We start from the raw sequence: 15226 nt of genomic DNA on the forward strand, positions 1-15226 counted from the left end.
TGTTTTGGCTAAGAGACTTCAGATGTTTTGCTGGCCGTGGTGACACAAAGTATTTAGTATTAAGGCCATTTAGTATTTCAAGGGGGCTATTAGTGGAGGTTTATAAAAGAAATGAAGAGCTACTTTTAATTGTATATAGAGATTATTTTAAACTCTATTATATAAATATTTATAATAGAAACTGACCTAAATTTTGCATAAATATAGATAAAGTTCAAAATAATGAATTATAGCAGATTATTAGAAATGGACCCCTTGAGCTGGAAATGGCATTTTATAATCTTTACACTTGTAAATGAGCATATATACATTCAAGTAGTGGTGCAGTAGGTAGGACATTAGACTGGGGCCTAGAAGACTAAGATTCTCTTCTTGTCCGTTGTGTGGCGTTGGGCAAGTCTCTTCACCTGTGTTTCCTCTCCCTCTGAATTGCCTATTTAGACTGTAAGTTCTTAAGAGCAGGGATTGTTTCTCATTATGTATTTATACAGTGCTTAGCACAACATAAGAACTTAAGAATGGCCATACTGGGTCAGATCAAAGGTCCATCTAGCCCAGTATCCTGTCTTCCAACAGCAGCCAATGCCAGGTGCCCCAGAGGGGATGAACAGAACAGGTAATCATCAAGTAATCCACCCCCTGTCGCCCATTCCCAGCTTCTGGCAAACAGAGGCTAGGGACACCATTCCTGGCTAATAGCCATTGATGGACCTATCCTCCATGAACTTATCTAGTTCTTTTTTGAAAGAATGCCCTAAATCTGGGGGTCTGGTCCATCTTGGAGCCTGTAAATGCTACTGTAATACAAATAATAAAAATAGTTTCATTACTTCAGTGAGACTAGTTGCATGAGGAAATGCTCAGACACTGCTAGGAGGAAGGGCTCCACAGTCTGCCCTCTAGTGATTTGTTGTCAAGTGACTTGGTCAATGAAAGAATTCTTCCATCAGCCTAGCACTGTCTACATGGAGACTTAGGTCATCTTAACTGTGTCCATCAGGGGTGTGGATTTTTCACACCCTTGAGTGATGTAGCTGGGTTAATCTAATGTTCTAGTGTACATCACCCCGAAGTGGACCACTTACTCCACTGGGGGTTGGTATAGGAGCAGCTACAACGGGTCAATGCAACTTGAGAATCCCGCATGTAGGGGAGAGAGATTCCCAGAACTGACCCCCAGATTTAGGGCAACTTTAGGGTATAGATGCAAAGCCGAATTAATCCAAAAATACAGCCTATGCTGTTGCATCATTCTTTGCTTAAATTCATGACCACCAGCCACAGACATTTTGAAAAACAAATGTATGTGCACAAAAGAAACTATTGCTTTCACGTTGGAGCGGGCAGTTCTCTTGTCATGTCCCTGGAGGAATATTTTATTTTATCTTATCACATTATTAATACCCTCACACATTTTTTCAGTTCCCAGTTGATCTCTCTCAGTTTCCCTTAACTCCCTTGCCCCTCACCCCTGCATTGAAATACAAATACCTGTTCCTGGGTTCTGGAAGACATTTGTCTTTTCTGAATGAGTGAAATCTTTCTTTTCTATGCAGAATGGATTTGTTATCCTATAACAATGCTATCTGGACTGCTTTGTGTATTATGACTATTATTTATTTAGTTCCTGCAATGTCCTTTGCCCTGTACAGAACAAAACCAACATATCCCTGCCCTGATGGGCTTATAGTTTAAGAAGTTGGAATTCATTCCCCATGTTCATTCAGTCCTGCTCCTCACTCCACCAAATACACAGACTGCTCTCCAATGAGACCCCAGTCGATCCTTAAAGGGACTTCTATACAAATAGCAATTTACTGATCTTCAGAACATCTCTTTGAAGAAAATATTTTTTCAGAAACAAAAACTGAGACTGATTAGAAGTTCAGTATTTTGCCCAAGGATAAACAAATCAGTCCACGAAAGAGACAAAATTAGAACTTCGAAGTTCCTTACTCCAAGTCACATGCTCAGTCGTCTCACTACACTGACTGAAGTGGAGATGAAGGAGGATTATCATATTTCCATGCTTACATTGTCCCGATCTGTTCTGCGCTGTGAATTCTCATAAGGTAGATTCTAAAACCTCTTAATTGGGTAAGTTGTGCTTACAGTTTGCAGGCAGGGTTTGAAATTCATATAGGTGCCTCTGGGCAGGTACATTGTGAGCACAAATCCTATTTTTTGGGTTGTGCCTGCCCCTGTGTGACACCCAAATGGCTGGGTACCATGAGTTTCTTCTTTGAATTAGGTGACACTGCTGTGCCACCTTCTTTCCCCCTCTCTTCTAGTGTAGGTCTTTGATGCTATATTTTACTCTGTTGCTTTGTATTCTGTGAAGACTTAAAAAGGAAATTTATCAGTGATCTTAGTAAATTTCATTTTGCAGTCTGTGGCTCACGGGAAACACAATTATTTAAGTTAAAGTATGGGGTGGGTAACCAAAAGCAGCACTAGACGCGGCAGCAGTTTTAAAGTATAGCATGTACAGATTGCAAGCTCTTTAGGACAGGGAGTCTTATTATGTGTGTGTCTATAACACCTAGTATAATGGTCTCCTGATCCTCATGCAGATCCATCAGGCACTATTGAGAGTACAAATAATATTTTTAAAAATGACTAGGCAAATACTTAGGGACAAATCCTCATCTCATAAACCAAACATAATTTAAAGAGCTTCACTGACACTTAGCATAGGGAACTGACAGTTGGGGGCAGAATTTCCACCTAAAGCCTGCCACATAGCTGGGCTGTGGAGAAGATTACTTCATACTAGCAGAAGTAGGAGGTGCAAGCAAGTTTGGGGCTTATGCTGTTCCTTATCTCACCCTCAATCCCACCTCAGTGCTTCTGTACGAAAATGAGCTGTATTCATTTCAACACTTCCACACAGTGTGAACGCAGCGTTTCCCGTTTATTTTGGGCCTTGCACATCTGCAGTGTGCTCTGGAGGATTTGGCTGTCTCAGTAAAACACTGCAGGATTCAAAAATCAGGCAGATGGTTGACATTCACTGTATTTCTGTTTTCTCCTTGTGACTGTAGCTTTGACTCTTAATAGTAGATGTTTACTGTATTTCTTTCCCACCCCACCCCTCTCCCCATTCTGTCTGTAACTTTGAAGAACTTCCAGTGTGGAAAGTCGTAGTGAGCTCATTGTATTATCCAAAGTCATTCATTTACAGGACAACTTCATTATAAAGAGAGTTTAGAAAAATCTATTCTTATACAGAGAGAGAAACTAGAGCCTGCTCTTCATCCTGTTTTCTGCACTGGTCTATGTGAGGGAGGAGCCTTCTTCAGGGTTGGTCAGTCAGCAAGTAGGCATTACTAAAACTAATTTATTGTATAGCTATAAGTTCATCTGGAAGCAGGGGTTACATCTTGTTTTCATTCATTATGGACAAGATTTCTGTCTGGCAATGAAGGCATAGTCATGTCACGCCACTATTGAAATGTAGATTAAAGAGAGAAACCTAAAAATGCATTACCTTAAAAGTAGATCTGTTCTTCAAAACAATTTTCCTACAGTAAAGAACTCTGAATAAGAACAGTTTTTTACCATTGCCTATTTTGGCAAAAGTTGTGCAAAAAATTTGAGGGGTTTCACAGAGAGATTGTTTTAAATAAAAATACCAAACAAACAATCTCAGTAGTTTCACAAAGGTTTGGGTTTTTTTTAAAATGGGGACACAGATTTTGCCTAAAACTAACGCACCAGGCTAGACATTTGAGGTTTTTCTCCAACATACTAGAATGTCCAGGGTGGCAATGAGCTGCCAGTGGCACCTACACCAGCCACCCCACCTGATTGTAGGGGGACAAGACTAGGAAAGAGGGCCATGTCCATGGATCCCTTATGCTAGTGATTCCAGACTTCTGGAACAGCCCCTTGGGATTATATAGACTAGCCTTCAGGCTGTTCTAATTTATGCCAGGGACCAAGGAGGCTGTAGGATCAGGAACTGTGAAAGTCACTTCTGTACCCACCCTCCTGAGCTGTACTGAGGACTTCTTAGCCTCAGCTCAAGTTCTGGGCTTAGCCGGAGGTAGATGAAGTCTGTTTTCACATGACAACTACACATTTTAACAGAGAGCTGCAGAGCAATAACACCATGACTATCATATTCCTTGCTACTGCCAGGGTCTGAAACACTTTTTTCATAAATTTCTTTTGTATGGTAAGCATCTTTCACTTTAAGTGGAAGGAAACCGGGGCTTTGCAGGAATCCTTAATATGAAATATAATAGGAATAGCTACTCAGCTTGATACCTAAAATGTGATGGCACTTACTGAAGTGAAGAAGAAAACTATCAGCCCCAGCTGCAGATTCAAAAATGAATATAGCTCTAAGATCATGGACTTGAAAAGATAGCTGTACTTAGGCAAACATGGGTACGCAGTGGTTATGGTGAGGGCAGATGGTTTGCTCCCTGCAGAACAGATGGCCACCAAGTCATCTAAGTCTCAAGAGCATCCTGTCTCAATGTCTTGTCAAATATTACAACTACAAGAAATAGCTGTCTTCCAGAGTCCCAGAGAGTTTGCACTTTCTTGTTATTTCATCTCCACTTACAGCATTCAATGAATCATGAAAATAAACATCTCTCCAATAATAAACAGAATAATCCCATCAGATCCTTATAATCCTACTGGAAACCGTGAAATTCAGTTTGCCGTGAAGAATGGAAGTTCTGAATTGTTCAGTGTATTTCTATGTGCCAGTTGCAATTCCAGTTTCCTGGGGGAGGCCTGTGTCATCTTTGTGCCAAGGCTATATGCCTACTGGATAAAAATGCATTCTATTCCACTGATCACTTGGCTGTTTGCTTCCATTAATTCTTTTCAGATAGCAGGTTCTCTGTGTTTTCAGAAGTAGGATGGCAATTTGTGTGCTGTTTTTTAGGCTTCTCCATAAGCATAAGGTAAGCCAGAATTGGACCGTTACATGCTGTTTGTGAACATTCACGGCTATTTTTCTTTTTCAATGTGTAGATGAGGGGGCGTCCTTTCACCCATGTGATGATACATACTGTGGTCCCTTTCCCGAGTCTGAGCCTGAAGTAAAGGCTGTAGCTCACTTTCTTCGCAAACGCCGGAAACAAATAAAAGCCTATCTGTCTTTTCATGCATATGCTCAGATGTTGCTGTATCCATACTCCTACAAGTATGCAACAATTCCAAATTTCAGCTGTGTGGTAAGTGCAATAGTTCTTGCAGATTACACACCCTTATATGCTATTTCTGTTATTGTTTAGAGAGCAGACATGGTTCTCCAATACTTCATATTTAGCAATATTTATTCAGCTCTATTTACAGTGTTATACTGGTTATGTAACCTTTATTCTAATTGAATTAATGGTGACTCACTTAGAATGGGATAGTTTCTTACATCAATCTCTATGAAGTAATTTATAGGCTAATCAGTGGAGTTTTAATTAGTGTTATCATAAATTATTAAATATTAACAGAAGCTGTTACTAAATCCCCATGCACCTAGCTGAAAGTCTATATCCCTATATGTTTAAAAGAACTGAAGAGGTATAAATACTTGACAGAAAAAAGGTTTGATATTTTAAAGTTTCAACTTAACAAAATAGAAATCTTTCAACTATTAAATTTCATCCAGAAATAAAGCTTCTAACCCTTAATATTGCAGCTTACTGAGATAATACTGTTACCCCCTTTGATTTCAGCAATCAGCCAATATTTAAGGTTTAATTTAGGAGAAATTGATGATGGAGTCAGGGTTTTTTTTGATGAAATCCTGTTTATTTACAAAGCTTTTATACAAAGTCCTGTTTCCCAGACTTTGTATAAAATTAAACAGGGGACAGTTTCTCTGCTTACAGTAGCAAGCCTCTTTTCAGCCAGCACTCTGCCCAAAGATCTCTCCCTCTTAACTTTCTCTCAAGGGCACATTACTGGTTCTTCTCATGAGGTCCGCTTCTGTTCACAGACACAATCCCCTCCACCAAATAATACCCACCTGCTGGATTTGCATTTAGTACCCCACAAAATCCCCTCCACCCACGTAGCTCAGCTTCTGACCAGCCTTTCCCAATGCCTATTTTTTGGATTGTTGCTCCTACTGTTTCAACTATCTTACTCTGAAAAGGAGCTTAACAGCTCCTAACTTTTATCCTGAATGAAGGGCACTATCATACTCACCAGCTTCAGTTAGGTTTTACCCCTCCTCCATCATAATACAGTACAAACTGAATTCTCCTCATTGCATGGATCTGCAGTATGGATTGAGGGGCTCAGCAGCATTTCTTTTGGGGGGTATTAGGATGATTAAAAGACATAGTATCAGGAAAGATCTGTTAAGACTTAATTGTTCCAACTCCTGAAAATGTCCTGTGTCTGATGTCATGCTTGGGAAGGGGAGCTAAAAATGAGGATTATAGGGAGTTGCAGCATGACCAAACATTTCATTTACAATGCATCATTCAGTAATTCATGATAGTGAATGAATCATCTTTTGATTCCGTGAAGGGAGATTAGGGTCTAGAGGGAAGTAGTCACTATCAATAGATCAAGAACATGAAACTCTAATATTTCATCTGGAGAACAGAGAAAGCAAACCTATCTTCAAGAACTGGCAAGACAGCAGAAGGAAAAAATATGGTATTAGGAAGAACTGGTCTTCCAATGCCAAAAAGAAAATTACAGAATATCCTGATGGACACCTCTGGAATGAAGTGAGAAAGTAGCAGGCAAAGACAGAAGCAGACAGTGGGTCAAAAAATTAATTCTTGCAAACGAATCTTAAAGTCTAGGCTTTTACCCATCAGTAAATCTTTAATGCATCTTGTTCTAATCATCTGGCTTCTTCCATTCTGTGTTGAGGAACCCTGGCCCACTCTCTACCCTTCCCATCTGTAGCATTTAAATCAGAGGAAGTCGGTTTGACAGTTATGGGTCTGTTCATTGGATCAGTGGAAGCCTTTCCACTGACTTCACTGGACCTTGGGTCAGGCCTTTTAAGAGCCAGGGACAGGTTAAGTGGAGCAGATACCTGGAAAAGCAGCCAAAGACACTGTTAGCAATAACCTCCAATTAGGAGCCAACATCTCTGGACAATTATGGCGTTTATTAATGTTCCACTGACATCCTGGCCTTTACGTCTGTTTGCATTTCAATCTCACTACCTCCTTCAATGTTTTTTTGGAAGAGGAAAACAAACAAAAAGTACTTTTGTATTGGTGGGCCAGTTCAACACAAGCAGTAAACACAGGAGAGAAGCATAGTGAAATGGAAGAGTCAAGCTGTTGGTAGTTTTATTAAGGTTCTGGTGTATGAACAGAAGTGAACCCTTGCCAAGAAGCCTGAGTCACCAGTGTGACAGTACTATCACAGAGAAGGGAATTTGTGCAGAATGGATGGTGCTCACAGTATAATATCATTTGTATTTTTTTAAACCATCATTTTCCAAACCCATCAGCATTTATGCTTTAGGGCAGGAGTTTGACCATCTTAACACATTGGCATGAGTGTGGGCAGCCCAAAAGACTGTGCACATTATGTGAATGTAGCTTCATACTATTTTGCCTATAGCTAAAGGGTTGTGCAATTGCCCGTTTAGCTTCAAGATGTATTGATTTTCAATATTTAAAATATATACCATAATCAAATATGGTAAGGTTTCAGCTCGCTTGAACTTTTGTGAAGAGCTGTACTGAGGTAGAAAACAGAATTATAATGAAGCTTCTGTCCCATTTATCTCTCTCCTGTGGTTGACCGAAAAAGTTTTATTGGTCTAGATGGATTTCATGCATTGAGGTTGGCCAGCAAGTGAATGCTGTTCCGTGGGCCTCCACATGCATGAGGGGTTAGGAACATTTAGTGTAAATAGGGTCCTTAATTATTCCTGAGCAGAAAGCAAAGATGCTTCTGTCCAGTTCACTACACATTAGTGTGCTGCTGTTTCAGTTAAAGTGGTAAATTATTCAGTGATGCTTTGAAACTGGAGTGCAGTATATTGCTAACAACGTGCATAGATATTCTGCTCTAATTTAGACAACTCCCTTATTAAGTTTCAGTTGAAGCCAGTTATGTTAAGATCATTAAAGGGAAGTTGTACTTCAGTTATCATTTGGTAAATGTCTGCACCAGTTATTTCAATCTGTAGCTTTTTTTTAAAAGTTTAATTTACTAGCCATATTTTTTCTATACAATCCTGTGTTTCAGTATTCACAGTCTACTTTCCTGAAATCTGCTAATATTGCAAGTTCTCGGGGCCTGCTCTTGAAAGATGCTAGGAATTGTGGTTGCTCAGCACCATTCAGGATCAGACCTATATAGCATATGAAGCATTTCAAAATTGTTCCCTTCCTTCTCTGTGCGTGGCACAAACAGCTGAAGTGAACACATTGCTGGTAGCCTGAGAACTGTGTACTCACTACATCCAGCTGTTTGTTTCCCTTATATTGGAAGCATAGTATGGTAATTTACCATGGACCTTCACTCAGTTGCCATATCTGAACAGGAATCAGTATATTATCATCCTACTTTTAAAATAATATTGCAGTAGAATTTCTCCATAAAGTTTTCAACAGGTTTTTGGGTTGGTTTATTTTGGGGGGGGGGCGCCATTATTTGAGATACAGGTCCTTGGAACCTTGAAATTGAAACCTATTTCCTTATCAATATTTTCCTCCCTTCCATGACATACATTCTGGTGTGGTGTTGTAAGATTATTCGTTGGTGGTAGGTCACCCATATGAAACCATAGCATTTTCCCACTCCCCTATGTGTATTTCAGATCGTGGATTGCAAGTACATATCAGAGGAGAAATAGGCCCAAGTGGCACCCCCACCCTCTTTCACAGATCTCAAAGAACAGCATTTAGCTGGGGGTCTCTGTATTTTGGGGTAAGTGGTTGGGCAGGAGCGGAGCTAGGAAATGGCCAGTCTACACAGGCTCACTCCCACCTCCAAACCTGTTGAATTTCTCACAGGAGCTCATTATAGCATTAACTTCATTTCCTAGCTCTATATGTTCTCTTTCCCCCTTATGGGGCTGGGAGAGAAACGAGCACAGGCTGGGAACCTCTTGCAGCACAGTTCTTCTACTACAAACCAACAGAGGCAACTATAAACCAAAAAAAGACCACCTGAGGGATTCTAAATGAGTGTACTAGAATTTCTTCTAGGATAAAAAACAGTTTCTGCTCCAGTGAAAAGCCACATAGAGGCCGAGCTCCATGCCCAGTCCAAAACAAGTTTTGTATAACCCTACTTGTTGGGCCAAAAAAAATGTGACACTGAAACCCATATGGGGAATCATTAAACAATTACAGCCCATGCTTGGTGGAGAACACATCCTGAAAGAAGTCTTCCCATCTTCTGGCCTTCAAACACGCCCCCATAGTCCAAGATTGTCATTTAGAGCCACATAGGTTACTACCGGACCGGACTACTTTCACTTCTGATAGTGGGGGGGTCCTGTGAGCCATTGAACCAAATTGTAAGCCATGTATAGAATGGAAACTACTACGAGTCAGGGGCTGCTGTAGCACCCCCCACACTCCTAGTTCCAGCACTTATGATTGCCAGGTCTCCTACATTATCTAAGCCATCTAACCCTTGCACCAGTTCAGATCCTGGACAAGCCTGCAGTGTAACAGCATGTCATCCCACTCCTGTCTGTTTTCTAGCCACAGACTACTCAGAGACTTTCTGGGCAAATACCTTGTGCAATTTATTTACAGTGTTCCCCCCGCAACCCTTACAAACTTGCACAGGTCAGTATTTACAAGCATATAATCCTCCACACAGCCAAGGAGTGGAGAGACAGAAGGACACCCCCCCGAGGCTCTTTCCTGGCTCTGATTCTCAAAAGCTTTCCAGTATCTCTCTTCCTCCCCCGCCCCACTTTCCTGTGACTTTTATACTTTTTGGGCTCATGGGTTAATTAGTCATAGCTCTTTATAGTCCATCCCCAATATCAATTAGGCACAGCTTTGCCCCTCCCATTTACTCCAGAATAATTTAATTGATGATCCAGTGATCAGAGTTATAGTACAGCTGCCGTTGCCCAGCACTCTGTTACACGTACTCTCCCCTCCATCATCCAAGTCATTAATGAAAATATTGAGTAGTCACCAGACCCAGGAGAGACCCCCCTGGTACCCTTCCTCCTCATTTGACAGTGAACCATTGATAACTATTCTTTCAGTGCACATTTTCCACCAATCATGTACCCACTTTATAGCAATTTCATCTAGACACCATTCCCTAGTTTGCTTATGACGACACATTGGACTGTGTCAAAAGCTTTACTAAAATCAAGATGTTCACATCTACTGCTCCCCGCCCCCATATATTAGGCCAGTAATCCCAACAAAGAAGGAAAGGAGACTGGTTTAGCATGATACTGACAAATCCATGTAAGGTATTTCTTATCACCTTATTATCCTCTAGATGCTTATAAATTAACAATTTGTTCAAATATCTTTCCAGGTATCAAAATTAAGCTGACTGGTCTATAATTCCCTGGGTCCTCTTTGTTCCCCTTTTAAAAGATAGGTGGTATCTGGGACTTTGAGTCTGCCATAAGTTCTTGAAGATAATGGTTCCAAGATTGCTTCAGCTAGTTCCTTAAATACCCTAGGATGAACTTCAGCAGTCCCTGCCAACTTGAATACATCTAACTTATCTAAATATTCATTAACAAGTTCTTTCCCTATTTAACCTGGTGTTCCTTCCCCCTTGTTGTTATATTAATTGTTAAGCATCTGCTCACACTTAGTTTTTGCATAGAAGACCAATGCCTATTTTGCTTCAAACACCTCAGCCTTCTTGGTGTTGTCTATTATTAGCTCTCCTTCCCTGAAAAGGAGTGGACCTACACTTTCCTTCATCTTTAATATTGTCTCTTTGAATAACTGCCAGATCTCCTGAAAATATGGTAACCTGGGCTCCACAGGACCATAAAACCTAGTATTGCAGTAGGAGGATCATCAAACCTAGTACTGCATTAGGAGTAAGCGTTCTGTAGTTGAAGTTCTAATCCTATTACAGAAATTAATGTGAAGTCTAATGTATTTATTTTTTCCTCCCATACACAGGAAACTGCAGCTTATAATGCTGTTAATGCTCTTCAGTCCGCTTATGGTATAAGATACAGATATGGCCCTGCTTCTAGCACTTTGTGTAAGTTTCTCTCAAACTGGTTTATTACTTTGACCTAGCTATGGTATATGGGGCTGCTTGTACTATAACAAAGGAAGCAAATCTTGTCTAAAGTGAACTTTGATCAAATTGTGGCAGGTGGGGAAGGTGTAACTGGTTAAATCCACCTGCAATGGCAGAGATAAATATAACAGTTTCCAGAGAGAAAAGACAGACAGACACAAGGAACATGTCCAGTGAGCTGCAGTAAATTTTAACATACATAAAGATCAATAGAAAACTTCAAAACAGGATATTTAACAGTTAAATCTTGAGACTGAGAGAAAAATAATTCATAGTAAACATTTCCATGCTCTCACTCTCTGCTCTTGTAACTGAGATATCATTGCACATGCTGTTCATTCAGAAACTGAGGTGACCTTTTTAAAAGCTGGGTTTAGAATACTGCAGTTTCTCATTGGGAATAAGAAATAGCAAGCGCATCTGTATTTGGAAATCTTCTTTAAAAACAAAAAAAGATTAAATTCAAATGCTTATTCTTCCCCCAAGGGCAAAGGTTCTTTAAAGCTTGGCTTTTAGCTAACAATGTCAGCTGAGCTCTCTCAGGAGGTTAGTAAGGGAAAAGTTCAATAGTTTTCTACAACACCACATAAACTTTTCACTCGGATCCTTTGATTCATAATCATTTGAAGACTGAACATACTCAGTTAGGACAGGCTTAAAACAGCATTTTATAAACATAGTAAGATAGTTTTCTTTATCTCCTCTGCTACTGATACAAATGTGTTCGGTAAAGCATTTTTCACCTTTCCTCACAACTTACTCTCTCTTTGTGCTTAGTCCTTCAGCAGGGTGATAATCTTGTTATAACCATACAGTCTTTTGCCATGTCACAAGTATAGCACTGGGATTTAAGGGTTAGGATCATGATGAAGAAAATAGGCTATAAAAGAAAAATCTTTATCTAAGTATATGATAATTAACACATAGAGCATAGGTGGGCAAACTACATCCCGTGGGACCATCCTGCCCAGCCCCCAAGTTCCTGGCCTGGGAGGCTAGTCCCCAGCCCCTCCCCTGCTGTTCCCCATCCCCTGCAGCCATGCGGGCAGCGCTCTGAGTGGCGGGGCTGCCTGCTCATGCAGGGCAGCATGGCAGTGTGTCTGGCTCTGGCCAGGCAGAAGCTAGACATGCTGCTCTGAGCGGCATGTTAAGGGGGACGGTGGGGTTGCATAAGGGGAAGGTGGTCCTGGGGGGCAGTCAGGGGACAGGGGGCAGTTGCATGGGCAGAGGTTTGGGATGGGACAGTAATGGGATGGGGAGAGGTCAGGAGACAAGGAGCGGGGGGGGGAGGGGTTGGGTGGGTCAGGGGCCAGGCTGTTTGTGGAGGCACAGCCTTCCCTACCCGGCCCTCCATACAGTTTCACCAAAAAGTTTGCCCACCCCTGCTATAGGTGTTCAGCAAATGAGGTAGGAGAAAAGAGAATGGAGAGAAAAATATTCCTGGTGTGAAAGTCTTCTTACATAAAAGATAATTATTAGATTTTTCCCATGTTAACTGTGGGCCTAATCATATATGCTGCTAAGCTCCTTCCATGAGATATTGGATGCCCATGAACTTCCCTGGGAGATGAGGGTGCTCAGGGCCTTATCCTCCAAGGTGTTGGAGGATAAGGCCCTGAGTTGTAAGTACTCACTAAGAGTCTTAAGTACAATATTATAACAGTATATTTCTTTCAACAAGACAAACAGATCATGATACTTTTTTTTCTTCCCCAGATGTGAGCTCTGGTAGTTCTATGGACTGGGCCTACAAAAATGGCATCCCCTATGCATTTGCATTTGAGCTGCGTGACACTGGCCATTTTGGATTTTTACTTCCTGAAACTCTGATCAAACCCACTTGTACAGAGACCTTGCTAGCAGTTAAAAATATAACTATGCATTTGCTAAAGAAGTGTCATTGAGAGTTATATTTGGGATCCAGAACTTAGCTAATGTTTTACTTCAGGTGTTTATTAAATAGACACTGTCAAGTCATTGCAATTCTAAATCTGACATTTTAAAACTAGCTCACAGTAGAAAATGTGGTAATTATTCTACCTTGGAGGGTTGGGAGGTGAAAATCCTTTCAACTTCTACACTGCAAAAGTCCTAGTAAGTTAATGTATCACATCAGTGGTTTGTTCACAGCTAAATACTCTGTCCTTATTAGGGATGTATGCTAAGGTCTTGATTCTAGACCATTGAAATAGTGGAATTTTTGCCACTGACTTCAGTTGGAGAAAGATCCAGTCCCAAATACAGTTTTGGAGCCAAATTCTGGCAAGTTCCACACACTGCAGACTGCAAGGAAACTCACACCCAGAACTATGGGGCACAATTGGCTACCCAATTCCTTCCATTCTCCCTTAAATCACAGCATCAGCAGGAGCCACAAAGGAACATTCCAGAGTGGGGGTCTATAGATCAGTATAGTTCACATGTTCATGCATGTATGTCCCCTAACCCAGCTTTGGCCCTTCTACATAACACCCTGTACCCCTAGTAGGAATAATGAATATGTGGGTCCATGATTGCTGGCCAGACTACAGGCAGAAAACAGTATGATTTCTTCACCATATGTGTCTGCACTTTAGAGGCCATTTCTTTCACATAGTGCCAGAATTTGACTCCTAGTTTTCTTTTAAATATTCAGAGTAAGATATTCTTAAATAGAGAGACCAGCATATTATCATGTATAAATATACATTTTAAAAGTTGTGTTTCCTGGAATAAAGATTTATAATAGAACAATTAATAGATATAATATTCCACTGTATGGACATAGAGTAACAAAATAATTTGCAGTGACTATGGACTTGGACAAGATCATCAGCTTCTGTACAGAGCTGTGGGCAATGAAGTTATACCATTTTGCACCAGCTGAGGATTTGGCCCTTAAACTATAACAAACAAATTGGATTTCTTATTTCTAGGTACTTACAGTGAGTGCTCTGTGGCTACATGGCTATTCAAGGTTTTCACATGTTTTAAAGACATTGATAATGGCTTTTTAACTGAATGGGACCTAAAATGTGGGAGCTTTGCAGGTCACAGTTTTCTAGTGAAGAAGCACAGTATTTGAAAGAACAATGCTGAAAGCAGAGGTTTTTTTGGTATTTTCAGAATAATATTTTTGTTGCTAGATCTTTAACATTGTATATGTTTTAGTATTTGTGATTTGAATTTAAATTTGTCATAAAATGTTAAATAAATCACATTTGTTGATAACATCTTCAGATGTATGAAGCATTCCTTCCATATGCCTCCCCAACCCCTCTTTGTAATGTCATCCCTTGACCTATCACATCGAATTTAGTTATTAAACTCCTTGGAGCAGAGAAACTCAAACACCATAGGTATCTGTGATGCTATACAGACAAATAAGTGAGTTTCTCTGTTCCAAGGAGTTTAATAACTAAATTCGATGTGATATATAGAAATCTACAGAACTCAAACTCAAATAAATTACTTGAAGCTGCATTCTGACACCCTTACTCACATGGAATAAAGCCATCTTCAGTGACTAATTCTTTTGATTTCAGCTGGGCTGCTTATGGAGTAAGGATGGCAGAATCTAGTCCTGTATAACTTTAAGGATAAAATATCATTAATAAGATAGATGTTTATTTGCAAAGTTACACTTTGCAATATATATATTGCATTATACACACACGTCACTTCTATGACTAGAAGCAACTTTCCTTGTTGTTGGTTTATGGGTTTTGTTTTGTTTTTCCTTTCATGTTTAGGTCAAGCTGGTTAGAATATACTTGGTTTTCGCTTAAACATTTTAGAGTTAGCTTTTTACAATTCAATACAATTTACTATAGTATGAAACAGAATCTCTTTACTTAGTCTTAATTTTGCTTTTTTGTAGTAGATTGGGTTATGTTTGGGATTTTTCCATTAGAAGAATCATCCAGTTCAAGCTCTAAATTACATGAGATGCATTTTTGCATATTAAATTCACTTTCATTATTAATTATTATTATTATTATTAACAGTTGCTTCCTAAAAAGCATTCACATTAGCTCAGACTTGT

General features: G+C 40.0%; 1 protein-coding gene across 1 annotated transcript in view; it reads left to right on the top strand.

The window, feature by feature from the left end:
- Nucleotides 1-13106, top strand: part of CPA6 (carboxypeptidase A6) — a 120712-nt gene extending 107606 nt beyond the window's left edge. The window contains exons 9-11 of the mRNA XM_073329611.1: nt 4996-5198; nt 11076-11160; nt 12919-13106. Coding sequence (XP_073185712.1) covers nt 4996-5198; nt 11076-11160; nt 12919-13106 — 476 coding nt within the window. The remainder of the gene's footprint in view (nt 1-4995; nt 5199-11075; nt 11161-12918) is intronic.
- The last annotated feature ends 2120 nt before the right edge of the window (nt 13107-15226 follow it).

Source organism: Lepidochelys kempii, chromosome 2 (genome assembly GCF_965140265.1).
Source record: "Lepidochelys kempii isolate rLepKem1 chromosome 2, rLepKem1.hap2, whole genome shotgun sequence".
Taxonomy (NCBI): domain Eukaryota; kingdom Metazoa; phylum Chordata; order Testudines; family Cheloniidae; genus Lepidochelys; species Lepidochelys kempii.